Here is a 23106-nt window from a genome sequence, read left to right on the forward strand (position 1 = left end):
GGTAACCAACCCATACGTGCTCCCTACGTGTCAACAAGTGGGTTGGTGGAGGGTTAGTGCCCCTCCCCGAAAAACAAATAACTCAAAGTCAAATGGCCACCCCTTTTGGGATTATGGCATCTGGCAATAGATAGATAGATAGATAGTTCTGGAGGAATTACAGAATGAAATATCAAAGCCTTTATCAGAACCTTTTAACTTATCACTTATGAGTAGTAAGGTGCCACATGAATGGAAACTTGCTAACGTAACCCCAATATTCAAAAAAGGCAACAGAGCACAGCCAGAAAATTACCGCCCAATTAATTTAACATCAGTGACTTGCAAATTGCTTGAAACTATTATCAGAGACAAATTTGTGAAACACTCAGAATCAAACAATCTCATCAAATTTTCGCAACATAGTTTTTGTAATAATCACTCTTGCCTCACGAATCTGCTGGACTTTTTCAACGATATACTGAGCACGTATAATGAGACTAAATCTGTTGATGTTGTTTACCATGATTTTCAAAAGGTTTTGACAAAGTTCCACACAAAAGACTCCTTCAGAAGCTAAAGGCACATGGTTTCAGCAGCAGCGTCCTCAGGTGGGTAGAAGATTGGCTCAACGGACAAAAGCAAAGAGTTGTAATAAACAGAAAAGAGTCAGACTGGATAAATGTTACAAGTGGAGTGCTGCAAGGTTCAGTGTTAAGTCCTATTCTTTTCTTGATATATATAAATGATACTGATGAAGGATTATGTTGTAAAATTTCAAAATTTGCTGACCACACTAAAATAGGTAACAGAGCAGATACAGCACTGCAAGGCAGGCATTTCAGAGAGATCTCCATCGACTGTTTAACTGGGCCCAAATGGATTTCAATATTAATAAATGCAAAGTGCTAAACATTGGCAATAAATATGTAAGAGCTAATTATAGCACGAATAATGTCCAACTTGATAGGGTAAACCATGAGAAAGACTTAGGAGTTATAATAACAAACAATTTGAAACCAAGCAAACAATACACAGAAGCTGTGGAAAAAGCCAATAAATTTATTGGATTCATTGGTAGAGTATCTGCATATAAATCCGATAATATCGTCCTCACTTTGTATACTGTAATTCCTTAGTATACCCGCACTTGCAGTATTGCATTCAGTTTTGGTCACCATATTATAAAAAGGATATGGAAAAGCTTGAAAGAGTGCAGCAAAGGACAAAGATGATACCTAGAATGAGAAATAAACCGTACAAGGAACATTTAGAAGCCCTGAATCTATTTACCCTAACAAAACGGAGGTTACAAGGAGATCTAATTCAAGTATTCAAAATATTTCAAGGACATGATAACATGGCTGTTGATAAATACTTCACAGCTGATCACTTGAGTTATGCTAGAGGCATTGGGCATAAAATAATTGGCAAATGATTCCAGTCACATGAAGCTAAGCATTCCTTCTTTAATAGGGTTGTATTTTGCCCTCCAATATAGTAAACTGTAATACAGTACTGACCTTTAAAGGTCACCTGGATAAGTATTTGTCATCTAACCCCCAGCTTAATATGTTTACTCCTGAATAAAACACTTGTGTATGTATAATTTTTTATTTTACTTAATTATATTATTTTTTTAGAGCCTGGACCAATTTTTGAAATGCAAATATATGCACACACTAGGATATGCACAGATAGCCCTGAGTTAACAGTCACTACTCATACTTTCAACCTGTGATTGGCTGTGGATCACTGAGGGTCCCTGTTAAGTGACCACCACAGGAATTTTTTTAATGTACCAGGGGTCACTGCTTCAGGAGGTGACTTGTGTGCTTGTCCCACATGGGAAAGTTCCTAGTCTCAGTGGAATGAATGGAGCTGGGGTCTGATTGACTGCTGCCTACCTTAAAAGCACCCTGACCTGTTCTATTGCTCCAATATGGCCTGTGGACCCTCCAAAGAAACGTCGACATTGACTGTGGCACTTTGGAGCTGTGGATTTGGTGGGCCTCAGGCAGTACTTCTTTGATTTTCCCTGGAATGATTATTGCTTCCATGGCCAGGAGCCAGAATGTGCACTGCGCATTACGGAGGTTATTCTCTCAGGCATGGAAGCATACATTCCCTTCTCATATCCTTTGACTAACGCGAGAAAGCCTTGGTTTAATCACGCTTGTTCTAATGCTGTCTGCAACAAGGAGAGGGCCTATAAAAGGTACCAGAACCAACCCACCCCTGAATCACATCTTGCTTATGTTTCTGCCCGGAATCATGCCAAGTCTGTTCTTCGCTCTGCTAAAAATACTATCATCCGTACTAAATGCTCTCAACTCTCCAACTCGAAGTCTTCCAGTTCCTTCCGGCACCTTGCCAAAAACCTTTCTAACAACTTTATCTCATCATCCTTTCCTCCTCTTTTCTATTCTGATGGCTCTGTAGCTATTTCTTCTACTGATAAAGAAGATCTCTTCGCTCAGACTTTCTCCTCCAATTCCACCTTAGACGATTCCGGTGCTGTTCCTCCATCACTTCCCCCCTCTGACTTCCTCATGGCTGACATTAAAATTTCTTCAGCTGATGTATTTTCTGCTATCACTGGCCTTAATACTAACAAGGCATATAGGCCTGATGGAGTTCCTCCTGTTGTCCTCAAGAACTGTGCTTCTGTGCTTAGACCCTGCCTAGATAAACTCTTTCGCCTTTGTCTGTCAACTTGTACCTTTCCTTCTTGCTGGAAGTTTGCTCTCATTCAGCCAGTCCCAAAGAAGGGTGACCATTCCCAGCCCTCTAACTATCATCCAATTGCTTTAACATCCTGTGTCTCAAAAGTTTTTGAGTCCATTCATAACAGAAAAATTTTAAAGCATCTTTCCTATCACAACTTTCTTTCCGGTTGTCAGTATGGGTTCCGTCAGGGACGCTCCACTGACGATCTTCTCACCTACCTTTCAGACTCCTGGTCAATTTCCATTTGGGACTTTGGCGAATGCTTTGCCTTCGCACTTAACATCTCAAAGGCTTTCGATTGAGTCTGGCATAAATCTTTAATTTCCGAACTGCCCTCTTACGATTTCTATCCTTCTATCTGTGTTTTCATCTATAGCTTCCTTTCTGGTCACTCTATAGCCGCTGTTGTAGACGGCCATCGTTCTTCTCCTAGATCTATCAACAGTGGTGTTCCTTAGGGCTCTGTCCTATCACTGACTCTCTTCCTTTTATTCACCAGTGACCTTCTAACCTGTACATCTAACCCTATCCACTCATACGCTGATGACTCCACCCTTCACCTTTTCATTCGGTTCCCGCAACATCCATCTCAGCAGTTACTTCAACAAACAAGGGATGGGGCTATGGCACACCTAATGTCTGACTTGGCTCGTATCTCTGATTGGGGTAAATATAATCTTGTTGTTTTTAATGCATCAGAAACTCAGTTTTTACACCTATCAACCCGACACAATCTTCCACAAAAGTACCCACTAATGTTTAATAATATCCAGCTCAATCCTGCATCATCCTTGAACATGCCTGGGGTTTCATTCACTTGGGGCTTATCTTGGAAAGATCATATTGCATCTCTTGGTAAAATCTGCTTCCAAGAGATTAGGTGCACTAAGCTCCCGTACCTTCTTTACCTTTGCACAGTTGTTGACTTTATACATGGGTTTTATTTGCCCCTGTGTAGAGTACAACTCTCATGTGTGGGGAGGCTCCCCACATACAGCTCTTCTCAATAGGGTGGAGTCAAAGGCTTTATGTCTCATTAACTCTCCTCCTCTTACTGGCTCCCTTCAACCTCTGTCTCTTCGCCGCACTGTTGCATCTTTATCTCTTTTCTACCGCTGCTTCAATGGTCACTGCTTCTCTGAACTGTCTGCTTGCAACCCTCCACCTCTACAATGGGCACGTAGCACCCGTCTAGCAACAAACTCTCATCCCTTTTCTGTCCAACTCTCTAATGCAAGAGTTAACTGTTACTCCCAGTCCTTCAATTATGCAACAGGTCAACTCTGGAACTGTCTCTCTCTGTCTGTATTTCCTACTTCCTATGATCTCCAGTCTTTCAAACGCAGTGTGTCCAGGCATCTCAAAATGAAAGGATCTTGAATTTGGCTCTCTTTTGTATTGTTTTTGTTTTTTTCTGTGGGGGAACTGTTTGCAGGCCCCTGACTTTTGGTTCACTCTTTGCACCACCACTGAACATCCACACTGTGCACTGTGCAATTTCCACTCTGTGTCCACTGATGTACCGTTAACTCAACGTACCGGTACATAGTGTCATGTGTTATTTATTTATTCGTTTATTCATTCTACTTTACTACTTTCTCTTTCAGGTTCTTTATACTGGTAGCTTATAGATAAAGTAATATAGAATGTAGTTTTTCCTTTTCAGTCTTTCCTACGAAATCTCCATGTCAGTTTTTCCATGCTGCATGGTAGTTTTTCTCACTTTCTTTTACCAGTTTTAACTGGAGGGTTTGGCGGCGGGGGGAGCCTTCTTGCTTTACTATCCTTATCCTTCAGCATGGAGAGTTAGATCTCGTAGTCATAGTCTACTCTGTAAAAAACAAGCCTCGAAAGGACCATAAGGTCCACTGCTGTTTGCTTTCCTTTGTACTCCTTTGTACTCCTTGACAGCTCTGTAGGAAAGCCCGGTCTCAGCTATGGCCTTCCTTAGGGCCTCAGGGCTGTTTGGCCAGACTGCCTAAGGAACAATTACTGCTGCTACTACTACCTCATCCTTGCTCTCCCTCTCACTCTCTCCCCCCTTTACTTTACGTGCATACACTTTCCTGATCAATTTCTCACTCTCCATTCACCCCACAGTGCTAAACCATTTCAGGGAAATTCTATCACTTTCTAGCGTATCAACATCAACACCACAAGACTCCTGAAACTCCTCATTTGTTTGTCTACCTCTCCAAATAACTCCTCACATTCTTCTCAAATAACTCATTATCAATCCTCTCACTATTTAAAAATAATTTTATTTAGCTCTGGAAAGGCTTTCCGAACTGAAGAGATTAGATATAGCTTCCATTTATCTCTGCACAACAAAAGGGTTACCCAAAGCTGAACGAAATAATCTGAGATTAGAAAGAATAAATTAATAAAAGCATATCACCAGACTGAAAGAGTTAATAACAAAAGAACATGAAACTAGTAAAATAATTACAATTTACAATGGACTGAAGAGGTGAAACAGGCTGTGGCACAAAAGAAGAAAGCATACAATGAATGGATGAGAAATAGGGGCGTGGAAGAAGTTGAGAGGCGGAAGAGAGAGTTATATGTGGAAAGGAAGAGAGAGGTGAAAAGATTAGTAAGAGAGAGTAAGAAGAGAGTGGATGAGGAATTTGGAAGGAATTTGAGTGTAAAGTGGAGGGACTGTAAGAAAATGTTCTGGAGAGAAGTGAAAAGAGTAAGACAGGGTGGAAGTGAAGTTAGCAGGGGAGTGAAAGATAAAAATGGTAGATTACTAGTGGAGAAGGGAGAAAAAGTGAGCAGATGGAGAGAACACTTTAAGGAATTGTTGAACGTGGAGGATGGAAGTAATGCGAGTATAAGTGGCTGGGGAATGGCTGGGAGAAGGAGGGAGGTGAGAAGACAGGAAGAAATCAGTAGGATGGAAGTTGTGGAAGCAATGAAGAAAGTTAAATCGGGGAAAGCCCCAGGAATTGATGGAGTGTGTGGTGAAATGCTGAAGCATGGGGGAGAGATAGTAGTAGAATGGATGTGGAAGATGTGCAGATTGGCCTGGGAGGAAGGTAGAGTCCCGGAGGATTGGAAGTCAGGTATAATTATTCCCTTGTACAAAGGAAAAGGGGAAAAAGAAGTGTGTGGTAATCATAGGGGCATTTGTCTTCTTAGTATAATAGGAAAAGTGTATGATAGGTTACTTATAGACAGAGTTAGAGAAAGAACAGAGAAATTAGTTGGAGAAGAACAGGGAGGCTTTAGGAAGGGAAGAGGTTGTGTAGATCAGATATTCATTCTTAGATCTTTAGTGGAAAAGTTTCTAGAGAAGGGAAAGAAGTTGTATGCGGCTTTCATGGATTTGGAGAAAGCATATGACAGGGTGGATAGACAAGGATTGTGGAAAGTGTTAAGAATATATGGAGTAGATGGGAAGTTGTTGAATGCTGTGAAGAGTATGTACGATGGTGCGAAGGCTGCAGTGCGTGTGGATGGTGAACTAAGTGAATTTTTCTCTGTGAAAGTTGGTTTGAAACAGGGATGTGTCATGTCTTCATGGTTGTTCAATCTGTACATGGATGGGGTAATAAAAGAGGTACAAGGTAGGGTAGTGGATGTTGGAGTGGCCCTGGTGAGAGAGGATAGTGTTTGGAAACTCCCTGTACTGTTGTTTGCAGATGATACTGTGTTGTTGAGTGAAGACGAAGGGGAGCTGCAAGGCTTGGTGGATGAGTTTGAGAGAGTGTGTAAGAAACGGAACCTAAAGGTGAATGTAGGGAAGAGTAAAGTGATGGTCTTTGAGAGAGGTGAAGTCAGTGAATGTACAGCGAGGTTGGATGGTGAGGAATTGGAAAATGTGAGTACGTTTAAGTATTTGGGTAGTGTGATGAGTAAGGATGGAGGTTTGGAGGGTGAAGTGCTTGAAAGGGTACAGCAGGGAAGAAAGGTTGCTGGTTCCTTAAAAGCAGTGATAAGAAACAGGGAAGTGAGCATGGAAGTAAAAAAGTTACTACATGACAGTATTGTGATACCAACTCTAACGTACGGAAGTGAAGCTTGGACATTGTTGGAAGGACACAAGTCAAGAGTGAGAGCAGTGGAAATGAGTTATTTAAGAGGAGCCTGTGGAGTCACGTGGAGAGACAGGCTGACGAATGAGGATATAAAGGAGCGTTGTGGTGTGGATGTGGATGTGATAGGAAGCGTTGTGAGGAACACACTGAGGTGGTTTGGCCATGTGGAGAGGATGGAGGGTGAAAGATTGACGAAGAGAGTGTATGTGAGTGAGGTGGAGGGTGGAAGAGGGAGGGGGAGACCGAGGATGAGATGGAGGGATGGGGTGGAGAGGTATATGAGAGAGGGGGGTGTGAGTTGGGAGCAGGGCAGTGAAATGGCGGGGGACAGGGCGACTTGGAGGCGATTTGTTTGTGGCCACCCCAAACGGAATTGAGGCGTCTGGCAATAGATAGATAGATAGATAGACAATGGTCCTCATTACAGGTGGCCTTTTTTTATGGTAATTTTTCTTAACTACTTCTACAGAGAATACCAAAAACTGCTCATTACAATTTCACTGTTACTATAAAACTACTGTAATTTGCCAGTGCCCCTAATTCACAGAAATAAATGTATGGAAAAATTTATGATATTCTGGAACACATACCTTACTAATAGTATTAACTGGTTGTACTGTACTAACCTGCCAGGGTAAGGTAGTCTAGTGATGAGCGTTGCCAGCCCCGGCGATGGTGTGGGTGGTCAGACTGACAGAGGGTGGAGGGGGGCTCCCAGGACCGTGGCTCTGGGGGGTATTCATACACTCGGTGGTGCCGTTGACGCTTCCAACGAACTCGCTTCTTTAGGCTCTGTTAGAAATATGGAGGCAAAGGTAACAGCCAAGCATACATTATCCTCTTCACAGTGTAGGGGCCTATGGCTAGGCTAGTAACATGAAACTGCCTTAGTGAGAGACAAAAAAAAAACATTACCCCATTGAAATGCAGGGGCTCAGGGTTTGGGTACCACAGACCAGCCTACTCCCCTTGGTGGAATTACATAATCAGAAAGCCTCAGGTAAAAACCTCCAGTGAGGCTGGAAAATCCCAAGGTACAGTGAATCCTGACCTAAAGTCCTGAATGTGCACATCCAAACATGAACCTATTTTAATCCTTCAGACTGATGACATATTATATTCATTCCTGATAACTCAGATGATTTTCTTCAGCATGGATAGAGACATTAGGTTTTGACGGAGTTAATGGAGACTGTCACTTTCTCCAATATTACAAACAGTCTCTCCAAAACTGAAAATCATCTGGAGGCAGTACGAATAAATTAAAATTCTGTATACATCATCTTGTTCAAGGGACTAAGTGGAACATGACTCCCCTTCATGACTGAAGAGTTAAAAAGCATAAATGACAGACTAATTTCACAAAAACTTTCTAATGAATCACTGGCAACTTAAAGTGGCAAAAAAAAAATCATCAGCACCTTACTAATGTCACAAAGTGAAACAATCTTAAATTAGGACTGACTGTAAATATGACTGTAAAGCTGTACACTGACTGATACAGGTCAGTCTGCTAAAAGGATCTGGAGCAATTGATATTTCCAGATTATTTTATATTTGAGAAGCATGGCAAAATCTGATGGTAATGTATTAGTCTGGCAGCAAAACAATATACAAGTACTGTATTGTCCCAAAAGTGGTATTTGCCATATAATAATTTGTTTTAGTAACTTCAGTATATCCAGAATAAGAACCTGGTACCACACTGTAACTCCTCCAGCTGATTATGAACTTTTTATTTCATTCTTGTTACCATCAATCAATTTTATAGAGCTCAAGAGAAATCTCTCATAGCAATTGATATAATGAATGCTTTATTGAACTCCCCCAGATAGGGGAAAAAAAAAAAAAAAAAATCCTAAGCTGAATTTAATTACTGTCTGAAGGTAACGAGGATTTTTTAAACATCAGAACCGGAAATAAACATTTTTTATGGAGACAAGCACATGATTCACAATGATTTACACCAAAAACAATAACCATATTATCCCATGGAGTGCAAATCACAGCTCAGGCTATGCCACACAAACCTGCACTTTAAATCTGTGCACTCCATGGATTAATAAATAAATTTCACCACATCTCAGTATAATAATGACATACTCACAGACTTATTAAGGGGACTCTTGAGCAGTGAATGTGAGGGTGTGAGGTCACTGTTCCATTGTGAAGGGGTGAACTCCTCTTCCCCACTCTCAGATTCCTCCCCTGAACCACCCTCTTCTTCCTCTTCCTCTTCTATGTCCCTTTTTCTCTCTCTTTCTGGTTCCTCTTCAATCACATCCAGTATGTAGCTTGCTGGCTGGCATGGCTCTCCTGGCTGAAATGACAATGTAGTTTAGTATCTGCTACATGTACAAAACACAACTCATATCAAGTGAGGGGAATAATCTTTAGGAGGGGGTGCAATGGGGTAGTACAAGGGGAAAGAGGCAGGAGGTGTAGCTCTAATCTCTTTCTCTTTGTAGTGGCAAACCTATATGATCATTTATGAGTACATTGCATTTGGGGCACTAATAGCATTATACCTCCTACTGTACAAAAAGGACAGTGATCATACCTAGGCATGCCTTTCTATAAAGATTATGCCCCAAGAAAAATAAAATGCTCTGGATTTCACCAGAGAATCTGCGTTAGGATGATGGTCATGATCATGACAAAGCTTGAAAAAATAATAAACATTTACCAAGACAATAATATTGACTAGTATAAAAAATGATAAGTATAAAAGTCCTAAACAGAGGCAGGACCATATGGGGCTTCACTAAAGTCAAGAACCATATGGGGCTTCATTAGAATGAGCACCTTTGGTGTAAAAATCCTTGGGGAGTTAAAGTGATGCACCATATGGGGCTTTGCTAGAGTGAGCACCTTTGATGTAAAGTCCTTACAGCAAGGGTTCTCAAACAGGGGGGAATTCCCCTTTAGGAAGGAATTTTAGGGTTTCAGGGGGAAATTAAGACCATAAATTGGCAAACTCAAGCTGTTATGTGCTAACATGGGTGCAGGCCATAATTTGCTTCATTTCCACCCACATGTTCGATGGCTTTCAAAAGGAAATATAACTGAGCAAAGATCTGAGCTTAGAGACGAACTCAAATTATTTTTTGAAGTTCAGGGTAAGATGTAGTTTTGTGCATGGCTGGATGATGAGGAATGGATCATGCACATTGCTTATTTGGTTGACATTTCTGAGCAGCTGAATAAACTTAATCTTCATGTGCAAGGAAGGAATACAAATTTCATAAAATTCATGGATTCCTTGAAAACTTTCATTAGTGAGCCGGAAAACTGGAAGAGAAAGAAAAAGAGCAAAAATGTTGCAATGTCTGAGAAACTGTTATCAATGCTTGCTGCAGGTAGTGAAGACCAAATACTTCCAGAATTTGCAAAAAAATGAAATTTTGCGGCATTTAACACTGCAAAATGAATTCAGAAGATATCTTCCTGAACTCACTGATGATGAGTTGGATTTAGTACAAAATCCTTTCAAACTATCAGTTCAAAAGCTTCCTGATGATTATCAAGATGAATTTCTGGAGCTGAAGAATGATTTGGGAGCAATAGATATGTTTGATGAGAAATTAGTCAAAAATTTTGGCCCTTGATGTGCATTTCCTACCCAAAAGTGGCTGAAAGAGCTATCCATGCACTGCTTCCTTTTAGTTCGACATATCTTTGTGAGTCTGGCTTTTCAACTCTGTTACAAATGAAAACAAGTCAACAAAGTAGTTTGGAGGCTGAAAATGACCTGCATTATGCCCTTTCATGCACGCAAAGTATTGGCGAAGAAAAAACATTCACAGGTTGGAGAATGGCTGGGAAAAAAAGGGTGGTGAGAAAGAAGGAAGGGATCGGTAGGATGGAAGTAATGGAAGCAATGAAGAAAGTCAAAATGGGGAAAGGCCCAGGGAATTGATGGAGTGTGTGGTGAAATGCTGAGGCATGGGGGAGAGATAGTAGTAGAATGGATATGGAAGATGTGAAGACTGACCTGGGAGGAAGACAATGTCCCTGAGGATTGGAAGTCAGGTATAATTATTCCTCTGTACAAAGGAAAAGGGGAAAAAGAACTGTGTCATAATCATAGGGACATTTGTCTTCTTAGTGTAACAGGCAAAGTATGTGGTATGATACTTATCGACATAGCTAGGAAAATACCAGAGGAATTAATTGGAGAAGAACAGGGAGGTTTTAGGAAGGGAAGAGGTTGTGCAGATCAGATATTCATTCTTAGGTCTTTAATGGAAAGTTTCTTGAGAGGGGAAAGAAGTTATATGCAGCCTTCATGGATTTAGAGAAAGCATATAAGAGGGTGGACAGAAAAGGAACGTTGATAATACTAAGAATGTATGGAGAAGAGGGTGGATAGAAAAGGAATGTTGATAATACTAAGAATATATGGAGTATACAGGAAGTTGTGAATGCCATGAAGAGTATGTATGATGGTGCTAAGGCTGCAGTGCATGTGGATGGTGAACTGAGTTAATTTTTCTATCTGAATGTTGGACTCAAACAGGGATAAGACACGTCTCCATCGTTGTTCAATCTGTATATGGATGGGGTTATAAAGGAAATACAAGGCAGAGCAGTGGATGGTGGAGCAGCCCTAATGAGAGAGGGCAGCGTTTGGAAACATCCTATATTACTGTTTGTGGATGATACTGTATTGTTAAGTGAAGATGAAGGGGAACTGCATGGCATGGTGAATGAGTTTGGGAGAGTGTGAAAGAAACAGAATCTAAAGGTGAATGTAGGGAAGAGTAAAGTTCTGGTCTTTGCGAGAAATGAAATCACTGAATGTACAGTGAGGTTGGATGGTGAGGATGTGGAAAATGTGAGTGCATTAAAATACTTAGGGAATGTGATAAGTAAGGATGGAAGTTTGGAGGCTGATGTGCTTGGAAGGGTACAACAAGGAAGAAAGGTGGCCGATTCTTTGCAAGCAGTGATAAGAAACAGCAGAGTGAGCATGGAAGTAAATAAGTAGCTGCATGATAGTATTGTGATACCAACTCTAACATACGGAAGTGAAGCTTGGACCTTGTTAGAAGGACACAAGTGAAGAGTGAGGGCAGTGGAATTGAGTTATTTGAGAGCAGCATGTGGTGCTACACAAAAAGACAGACTGACAAATGAGGAAGTGAAGGAGTGTTGTGGTATGGTCGTGGATGTGATAGAAAGCATGAGGAGAAATACAGTGAAGAGGTTTGACCATGTGGAGGGGATGGAGAGTGAGAGACTAGTGAAGAGAGTGTATGTGAGTGATGTGGAGGTATGAAGAGGGAGGGGGAGGCTAAGGATGAGAGAGATGGAGTGGAGAGGTATATGAGAGAGGTGGGATGTGAGCTGGGGGGGAGGGCAGTGTAATGGTGGGTGACAGGGCGACATGGAGGCGATTTGTATGTGGCCACCCCTTATTGGATTACGGCATCTGGCAACAGATAGACAGATAGAGAGGTTTCTCAGGGAATGTAATCTTCATGAGAATAAAATGACTTACAATATCCTGCCATTCTATTGAACTTTTTGTTTTTTGAAGTGTGGTTCAGTTTAGTGAAAGCCAGTCTGTTAAGTAATTAATTACAAATGTATATGTATTAACATGGAAAAGAACACAAGATTTTCAGTATTATATGCATATGGTATTATTTGGAATGCACCTTTTGAGTCTGACAATCTTGGAAAGGCAGGGAATGACATTCTGACATATGGTGAAAAGGGTGCATGTGGCCAAAATGGTTGAGAACCACTGCCTTAAAGTGAAGCACAATATGGATTTTTGCTAAAGTGGAGCGCCTTTACTGTGAAAAACCTTTGACATCACTGACTGACTGGGCCACTTCATGTAGATACTATCTATCTATTGCCAGACGTCTTAATCCTGTAAGGGGTGGCCCCAAACAAATCGCCTTCACATCACCCCATCCCCCTGCCATTTCACTGTCCTCCCCTCAGCTCACACCCCCCTCTCTCATATACCTCACCACTCCATCCCTCCGCCTCATCCTTGGCCTCCCCTTTCCTCTCTCCCCCTCCACCCCAATCAAATACCCTCTCCTCATTAGTCTCTCGCTCTACATCCTCTCCACATGCCCATTTCTGAGCCTCAGCTTGCATAAGTGAATCTCACAGTGATTCAGCAAGGTCTGTAATTCCTCCACAGGTGCAATGGTTCTATGTACAATAAAACTTTATATTATGAAATGAGTTGGGCACAGCTTCCAGTCAACAGTAATCCATCAGCCATGTTGTGGGAGACTCCTTAGTATGACTCATGGCATCAATCTGAGTGACTGCTTAAACTGACAAACCATAGCACTGACATAACATTTTATTTCTGCTCAACACATAATAATAATAATAATAATAATAATAATATTAATATTAATAATAATAATAATAATAAAAATAATAATAAAGGTAATATTAATCTATCTATCTATCTATCTATCTATATATATATATATATATATATATATATATATATTGGTAGGAGAAGGGATCTTTATTTTGTTTTTGTAGATTTGGAAAAGGCCTTTGACAGAGTCCCTAGAGAGGTGGTGAAGTGGGCAATGAGAAAGCTTGACTTGGAGGAGTGGCTGGTTAGGGTGGTTATGGCCATGTATGTGGGTGCTCACACCCAGGTGAGAGTGAATGGAGATTTGAATGATGAGTTTTCCGTGAATGTTGGTGTGCATCAGGGGTCAGTCTTGAGTCCCCTGTTGTTTATCGTGGTACTTGAAGCCCTTTCACGTGACTTTAGAAACGAACTCCCGTGGGAGTTGTTGTATGCTGATGATTTGGTGTTGATTGCAGAGAATGAAAGGGAGGCGGAGGAAAGGTTTAGGAAGTGGAGAGATGGTATGGGGCAAAAGGGTTTAAGGGTAAATGCAGATAAAACAAAAGTGACGATATCTAGGGTTGGTGGCGGTACTGTCAAAGACGAGGGAGAGTGGCCATGTGCAGTTTGCCACAAGGGCGTGGGAAGTAATTCCATCTTGTGCGGTGTGTGTGATAAATGGGTGCATAAGAGATGTAGTGGTATCAGAGGTAGACTGCGAGATAATGCTGATTTTATGTGCACAGCGTGCCGGGGTGATCAGGTGGAGATTGTCAGACGTGAAAGGATTGAACTTGCTGGTGAATCTCTTGAGTGTGTGGAAGAGTTTTGTTATTTGGGAGACATGTTGTGTGCTGGAGGTGGGGCTGGAGCTAGCTCTGTGGCTAGGGTGAGAAGTGGTTGGAAGAAGTTCAGGGAGCTCTTGCCTCTCCTGACATTGAGAGGGCTCTCCCTATGTGCTAAGGGGGTCTTTGCATGCAGCATGTGTTAGGAGTGTAATGCTGTATGGCAGTGAGACCTGGGCAGTGAAGGGGGAAGATATTCGCCGGCTCAGACGTACAGAAATGACAATGATTAGGTGGATGTGCAGTGCGTCACTGCGTCCAAGGCCTGGAGGGGCTGGGTTTACAATGGAAGAGTTGAGAGGTAGGATGGGACTGGAGTGTATTGGTGTTGTGATGAGGAGAGGTAGATTGAGGTGGTTTGGACATGTGGAGAGGATGGGGGATGATAATTGGGTGAGGAAGATGAGAAGTGTTAATATTGGGGGTGGGGTTATGAGGGGCAGAACGAGAAAGACACGGGACGAGGTCATTAAGTGTGACCTTAGGGTTAAGGGACTGAACAGGGAGGCTGCAATGGATCGTGCAGCGTGGAGAGCCGCCATTAGGTGACCAAGGCCGACACATGCAAGCATGTTGGAGCCTTTAAAAACGAAACGAAACGAAACGATCTATCTATTGCCAGACACCATAATCCTGTAAGGGGTGGCCATTTGACTCTGAGTTATTTGTTTTAAAGGGAGGGGCACTAAGTCTCCACCAACCCACTTGCTGACATGTAGGGAGCACGTATGGTTTGGTTATATGGTTACCACCCAGCGTTGTAAATGGTTTCTTGGCTTACAGGAAACCATTTGGCTTGTCACTCAATGTAAAGCCACCTGTAAAGGAAAGAAAAGCAATAAGAAGTGACAGGAAAGATGGGAGAAATAGGCAGAGATGAGGGCAGGCACAGAAAAAGAATGGTAAAAGCTAAGGAGGAAGTATGCATCACTAAATCAAGTGAGTGGATGATGGTCGCCACCACCTACCACTATAATATTAATACTAATAATAAAAATAATAATTTGGTCTTTTCTTTCTCAAAAGCATCAGTTTTTTCTAGGGAATTCACTAGTGCTCAACACTCATTTACACTTTTACAATTACAAAAATCATGACAACACTCATATACAATACAGACTTCATTAAAAAAAAATAAAAATAAATAAATAAATGCAATTAAACTCTATAATCGTCCTTCACAACACCTCTCCCGAAACTGTAGTTTCTTGAAAAGAGAAAGGCTTTGAACTACCCATTAAAAGATTCTACAGAAGTCAATTGCCTCATGAATAATGGCAATTTATTATACGATGGGATGCAAAGATGAAAGACCAATTAGAGAAAGATGACAGAGGAACAGCTATGAGCTCAATGTGGTGCAAGAAATAATCTTCACTTCTTAACATCACACCTTGATGTGCTAACTGAAGCTTTAACAATTTGGCAAGATACTATGGTTCACCCAAACTTAAAAACCTAGAAAGTGTTAAGACACTGTCTAAATTCAATTCTAGCCTTTTCTGACAACCAGTACAACTCAACTGGAAATGAGGTGGTCGGGGTTCTTGGGAGGATGCCAAAGATAAGCCTTGCTGCTCAATTCAACACAGACTGGGCCTTCTTTAATTGATGGGAAGCCAATTCATAACAAATTACAATTACTGACACAAGACAATTGATGGGAAGTCAATTCATAACAAATTACAATTACTGACACAAGACAATTGATGGGAAGTCAATTCATAACAAATTACAATTACTGACACAAGACAAGACCATAGCATGCACCAGTGTTAAGAGGCACCACCTATTCAGCAGCTGTCTCACACACGTAAATGATGTGCTGAATGAATAACACATATATCCAGTATAACCTCAATCATAAACCAATTAAAATATTAAAAGTGTCAGAAGCATGCATAAGAACTGGAAAAATTACTACATTACCATTTATAATAGTTTTGTTTATAACTGTGAAGCTTACCTTCTCAGTTTCTGCTTCTTCGTCCTTCCCTTTATCTTCCTCTTCCTGTTTATTCAAAAGGAGCAACATTGGTTAGAGTAAGTAAGTAACACATCATGCAAGCCAGGTTAAGATGATATTCACCAAACAGAAGCAAAGAAATATATACTGTACACAGAAAAAAATATATATAATATATATATATATATATATATATATATATATATATATATATATATATACAATATATATATATATATATATATATATATATATACAGGATATATATATATATATATATATATATATATATATATATATATATATATACTGTATAAATATATATATATATATATATATATATATATATACTGTATAAATATATATATATATACTGTATAAATATATATATATATATATATATATATATATATACAGTATAGGTGGAACCCCGGAATTCGTATGCCTCTCTACTCGTACAACTCAATTTTCGTACAGCTTTTTCGCCAAAAAATCGCTCCAGTTTTCGTACAGTGACCCGTTAATCGCACTAAGAGATGCGGTGTCGTAGGTGCCACATGGTCGCCAGTCTGGCTTTGTCTTTTGCCAGCTATGCATCAGTCATACAGGCTTGATTAAATTTTGTGATGAATTACGTATTTTCGACAGAAAATTGTACATAATTATGGGCCCTACGAAGATTAGTGAGTCAGCTGGAGCTAAAAGTAAAGCAGTGAGAACAACAATTAAGCTGAAAAAAGAACTCATTGCAAAGTTTGAATGTGGAACCCGTGTCTCCGATCTTGCCATTCATTATAGTATGGCGAAATCTACAGTTTCATCCATACTAAAGAACGAATTAATGCAAATTACATTGCTTCTTATGGAAAAAAAATGATTCGGTTGTCGAACAATTCGCAACTCGTACAGCCTCCAGGAACGAATTGTGTACGAATTCAAGGGTTCTACTGTATATATATATATATATATATATATATATAATAAAACCTCACTATAATGGACTAATTGGGGCCCAAGCCATTCCGAAAAAAGCGAATGTCCGATAAATGCAACAGCTGGACATCCCCCCCAGCTAACCTGGAATTTTTCCGATACAGTATACAGTACCAGACATTAGTCCAGATTGCACCAACAATGTTTCACTATCATTGCTGTACTATACTGCATCATATTCACTACAATAATCAAATGGTATAATATATATAATAATATTGTACTGTACACTGATAAACATGTCTTTTATTCACCGTATTGTGGTGAACAGTGTTTCTGGCTTTATCAGACTTCTTCCGATATATAAGAATTTCGGTGGTGGATGGGGGTGCCCATCATCCACTTACTCAATGTAGAGATGCCATATGCCCTCTACAATGAATGACAAGCCAAATGGTTTCCTGTACCCACAAAACCATTTACTACACTAGGTGGTAACCATATAACTGAGGTTTCTGGCAGGGTTAAGTGTCCCTAAGATTCCCCTATCCAAAATCACTTAATCATGGCAGTTGTTTCAGAAAGCCTCGGAGGGTCCAATATTGTACCCACTGCCCGTGTTAATCAAAACACGCAAAGCTCGGCCCCACTGTCTGTGTTTGTGATGCTGTCAAATCAAATCTCCTCATGAGTATGCAGCATGTCACCAAGATCCTACATGCTGCTGAGATCCTGAAAGTAGTAGTAAACAAGGAACCCAAAGAAATTCGTCATCAGGAAGTGCTCAGTAATGTGGAGACCTGTGTGTGTTATTATGCTGATCTGCACAGGAAGCACATCAACCAGAGGAGTCAGTCACTCATCACTAAGTTTTTCCAGTGTCGCCAGGATGAGAGAAGACTGGTAGAGGAAGCTGAACAACAGGCAGGAGCAGTACCTTTCCCTGATGATGATAATGCTTCTGTGAGTGATTTCAAAGGCTTTATGACTGAGGTTGAGGAGAAGGAGCAATCACAACTGTCTAGTGACCCCAACGACCCTTCTCCACAGGGGTCAGTAGGACTACCTACAGCCTCAGTAAACATCTGTCCTTCCCAACAAGCTCACCAACACCCACCTTAAAGGTCAGTAAATTATTCATAGTATCAGAATATTTTGGGGTTAATTTTTTAGGGACACTTTTCCATGGCTTGCTGACAATATTATTTTTTCCCATAAGTTCTTTTATTTGCCCAATTCGGTTCTGGTCCAACACAGCACCTGTGTGCGATAATATTCCCATGTCGGATGCAAGGGTACTGTATATGTAAGTCCCCCAGATTTCCCTCTCTAAAATCACTTAATCATGGCAAATGTTTAGTAGACCCTCGGAGGGCCCAATACCTGCCCAGAGTCCCAACCAAATGGGCAGATTTGCATGGCCATGTGGACTGTGAGAGGTGTGAATGACGAAAGCAAGAGGGTGGGTGAACGTGTTCAAGAGTGCGAGATATGTCATAATGGAATTGTGTGAAACAATGATGAAAGGGTGTGAAGTGGAGGAGTGGGAGTGTGTGAAATGTTTTAAGACTGGGCATGAATGGTAAGGAAGATGCAAGGAAGGAGTTCCTCTGTTGATGGATGAGGTGTGGCAGAGTGGAATGAGAGATTACAAACGTGTCTGCTCGAGATGTATGTATGTCAAGTTCAAGTCTGAGAAAGTCAAAGTGGCTGTGATTCTAGCATATGCATTGTGTGATGACACAAGTGAGAGAGAGAAAGACAAGTTTTAGGATAAGCTGGATGAAGCAGTGGGAGAAATGTCCAGGAGCTATAAACTCATTGTAATGGGCAATATGAATGGAAGAGCAGGCACTGGTCCTGAGGATGACAATGGGTTTAAATGGAGTACCAGGAGAAAATGATAATGGGAAGCAACTGAAGGACGTGTGTTAAGAAAGGAGGCTGTGCGTTTGTAACTCGTATTTCAAACACAAAGATGCACATAAATATACGTGGTATAGAAGGAACGGGGATCGTGTTGAAAGGAACCTGACTGATTACGTGCTTGTAGAGAGGTCAATGCTGGGAATGGTTGCTGATACAAGGGTCATGAGAGGACCACGTGGAGGTCTGTCAGAACACATGATTGTGGTATGCAAGATTAAGCTGAGAGGAGTAAGGCTGACCAGTGGAGAGAGAGGGAACGGAGATCGTGCTGAAAGGAGCCTGACTGATTACATGCTCGTAGAGAGGTTGACACTGGGAATGACTGCTGATACGAGGGTCATGAAAGGACCATGTGGAGGGCTGTCAGAACACATGATTGTGGTATGCAAGGTCAAGCTGAGAGGAGTAAGGTGGGCCAGGAGACAGAGGAGCAGTCAGGGAGAAAGACTGAAAGTCGAGAAGCTGAGGATCAAAGAAATGGCAGATGAATACAGGATCAAAGTAGGGGAGGAGTTAGAACCAGTGAACTAGAATGAAATGGATCTGAAAACACTGTGGAATGCATCTAGGGATTGTTTAGTTAGGAATGCTAAAGCGGTATGTGGTGTGGCAAGAGTAACAATAAAGAAGAAAGGTACAGCATAGTGGGATGAAGAGGTTAAGAGAGCAGTGGAGGAAACGAGGAAGAAGTGGCTAGGGTGGTTACAGGACAGGGATTCATTTGAAATAGGAACTGAATATACTGAGGGCAAGAAGCACAAAAAGAGGTTAGTGAAGAGGTAAGAGAAGGAGGTAAATGATGATCTAGGGGTAAAAATGAATGCAATGCATTCTGAATATTGGAAGTTATTCTGGAAAGAGGTGCAGAAATGTAGAAGTGAAAGTGGAAAAAAATGTGAAAGTGCGAAGGATGTAGGTGGTAGATTATTAACCCATGGAGATGAAGTAAGGATCAGATGGAAAGAACATTTTGAAAGCCTAATGAATTGGAATAGAGATAGCAGAGCAGCTGTAAACACGACTGGTTTTGGGGATGTGCAGAGAGAGAAAGCAGTGCCAGGAAACGTGACACTTGCACCGGTGAAGAACGCTGTGAAGCAGCTGAAAAATGGGAAGGCAGCTGGGGATGATGGGGTATATGCAGAGATGATTAAGTGTAGCAGAGAGAGCGGAATGAAATGCCTGTTGGAGATATGTACGAAGGGATGGATGGGTGAAACTGTGCCAGTAGACTGGAAAAAGGCTGTGATTGTACCCCTGTACAAAAATAAAGGTGAGCAAAATCTATCTATCTATCTACTGCAAGACACCTTAATCCCGAAAGGGGTGGCCACAAACGAATCACCTCCATGTTACCCTGTCCCCTGCCATTTCACTGCCCTGCTCCCAGTTCACACTCCCCTCTCTCATATACCTCTCCACTCCATCCCTCCATCTCATCCTTGGCCTCCACCTTCCCTCCCCCCCCCTCCACCTCACTCACATACACTCTCCTTGTCAGTCTCTCACTCTCCATCCTCTCCACATGGCCAAACCACCTCCATGTGTTTTTCCTAATGCTTCATATCACATCCACATCACAATGCTCCTTCACTTCCTCATTTGTCAGTCTGTCTCTCCATGTGACTCCAATGTTCCTCTCAAATAACTCATTTCCAATGCTCTCACTCTTGACTTCTGTCCCTCCAACAAAGTCCAAGCTTCACTTCCATATGTTAGAGATGGTATTGTAATACTGTCATGCAGTATGTAACTTTTTCACTTCCATGCTTACTTCCCTGTTTCTTATCACTGCTTCCAAAGAACCAGCAACCTTTCTTCCTTGTTGTACCCTTTCAAGCACTTTACCCTCTAAACTTCCATCCTTATTCATCACACTACCCAAGTACAGTATTTCCTCATTTTTTGCGGGTTGGATGTTCTGCCAAAACCTCGCGAAACATGAAACGTTGAAGTGTGAAGTTAAGACTCAACGGGAAAAATAGAGGAGCGTTCCGGTGGGGCATGTACCTACCCCATCAGAAAGTACTATAACACCAAACAGGCCCTACCCAAAATTAAATGAAGGGTGTTTACTAGTGCTAAAACTGCAAAACACAATAAACATGTACCTGAAAAGACATTAAAACTGTTATCAAGAGCTGCAGCACCAAAAATCCTTACCAGAAATAAAGTGAAGACTGGCTTGAGTGGCAAGTGAAGGTGTGCTGAGGGTGGATGGGCTAGTTACCGATGTTACTAACCAAGGAAAAACTGCCACTTTTCACCAGATTATTTAATTTTCGACATCAAAGTCGGACAACTAAACCCCAGTCATTTTATGTGCCCTCTTGTCACTAAAAGGAAGGGAGAAATTATAACATTATTTTACTCACTGCTACAAGGAAGAGAGGCTGTAATATAGTCAAATAGAATAAAAAATTGGTGGGCTGAGTCTACCATCTCTGTATTGGGATGGTTATTATTCTTTCCTTCCATAAATATCGATAAGATTTATTTTACATGCATTTCATGTATTTGTCCATCCAAACAAGAATAAATAGTGTTACGAGAAACATGTAATGATTCCTCGTTACGAAATAGTTGTACGAAATGGCTGAAGATCATTCGTTACGATCATGATAAGAAACTCACATTTGTCTGCTGCCCCGCTGGACCTTCTGTGTATTCATGACATGGCTGAAGATTGTACGTTATGATCATAAACAATAACAAACTCACGTGTGTCTACTGCCCCACTGGACCTGCTGTATAAAGATCATGGAAAACTGTTGCATAGAAAAATGGACAGTACCTAGACTGAGCATCAGTAGCTTCATCTGCTGAGTGTCGGCTGCTGGCTGGAAGCACAGAAGTGTGGGGAAACTAGCGAAGTGTGAGGCAACTCAGAAACTTTTTTCTAGTGCGAAAAAAGAGGCGTCGAAGTAAAATGCACCGAATTACGAGGAAATACTGTACTTAAACACACTCACATTTTCCATTTCCTCCTCATCCAACCTCACTGTACATTCAGTGACTTCATACTCGAAGACCATTACTTTACTCTTCCCTATATGCACCTTTGGATTCCGTTTCTTACACACTCTCCCAAACTCTTTCACCAAGCCTCAGAGCTCCCATTCGTCTTCACTTAACAACACAGTATCATCTGCAAACAACAATACAGGGAGTTTCCACACACTACCCTCTTTCATTAGAACTGTTCCAACATCCACTGCCCTACCTTGTATAGCTTTTATAACTCCATCCATATACAGATTGAGCAACCATGGCATGAAGTCAGTGCAAGAATTATCATGGCATAAGTTTATTGAGTGTGGTAGGGAAGGTATATTGAAGAATTATTATTGAGTGAGTAATAGAGAGAGTAGATGTCCTAGTGAGCGATGAACAGGGTGGCTTTAGGAGTGGAAGAGGATGTTTGGATCAAATATCTGCAGTAAGACAAATAGTGACGAAGGCTTGTAAGAAGAACTGTATGGTGTTTATGGCATTTGTGGATCTGGAAAAAAAAAAAGGATTGTGGAAGGTTTTGGGCATGTATGGTGTAGATGGTAAGCTGCTAGGTGCCATCAAGAGTTTTTATGATGGTAGTGAGGCATGTGAAAGGGTAAATGGGAATCTTAGTGAATGGTTCACGATCGGTGTGGGCGTGCGACAAGATTGTGTGATGTCCCCATGGTTGTTCAATATATATATGGATGGGGTGATGAGAGAAGTAAAAACACAAGTAATGGGGAAAGGGATGGCATTGGTAATGAATGGTGATGGATGGAATATCTGAAATTTGTTATATGCTGATGTTGCAATACTACTTGCAAATACCGGACAAGAACTTGGTAGACTAGTGCAGAGTTTTGCTGATGTCTATGAGGGTCGTGCCGTGAGAGTAAATGTAGAAAAGAGTAAAGTGATGGTTACTGAGAGAGAAGGTTATTCCCAGTGTAATGTGAATGGAGAGACTCTGGAATTGGTGAGAGTTCAAATACCTAGGTACAGTGATAGAAAAGAGAGGAAAATGTGCAAAAGAAGTGGAAAGTTGACTGACACAAGGAAGGAAAGTAGCTGGTGCAATGAAGGCCTTGATAAGAAACAGAGGCTTGGGTGTTGCAGCTGCACAAGGCTTACATGAAGGAGTGTTAGTGCTAACTTTAACATACGGATGTGAGACTATATTGTGGGATGAAAATGAAAAGTCAAGAGTAAAAGCAGTGGAGATGGAACTGCTGAGGAATGTATGTGGAGTATAGAGAGTGGATGGGATGTGAAATAATGTGATTCGTGAAAGATGTGGAGTGAGGAATTCTGTGGACACCAGAATCAAAGAGAGTGTACTGA

General features: G+C 41.2%; 1 protein-coding gene across 1 annotated transcript in view; it reads right to left on the reverse strand.

Moving 5' to 3' along the window:
- The window catches only part of LOC145416709 (uncharacterized), a 264720-nt gene that overhangs the window by 39817 nt on the left and 201797 nt on the right, over positions 1–23106 (reverse strand). Inside the window, exons 16-18 of the mRNA XM_080285643.1 lie at positions 15907–15951; positions 8860–9072; positions 7379–7544 (exon numbers count right to left, since the gene is read on the reverse strand). Of these exons, the coding sequence (XP_080141769.1) occupies positions 7379–7544; positions 8860–9072; positions 15907–15951 (424 nt within the window). The remainder of the gene's footprint in view (positions 1–7378; positions 7545–8859; positions 9073–15906; positions 15952–23106) is intronic.

The sequence above is a fragment of the Coenobita brevimanus genome, chromosome 107 (genome assembly GCF_032717465.1).
Source record: "Coenobita brevimanus isolate Jiangsu-jjx chromosome 107, ASM3271746v2, whole genome shotgun sequence".
Taxonomy (NCBI): domain Eukaryota; kingdom Metazoa; phylum Arthropoda; class Malacostraca; order Decapoda; family Coenobitidae; genus Coenobita; species Coenobita brevimanus.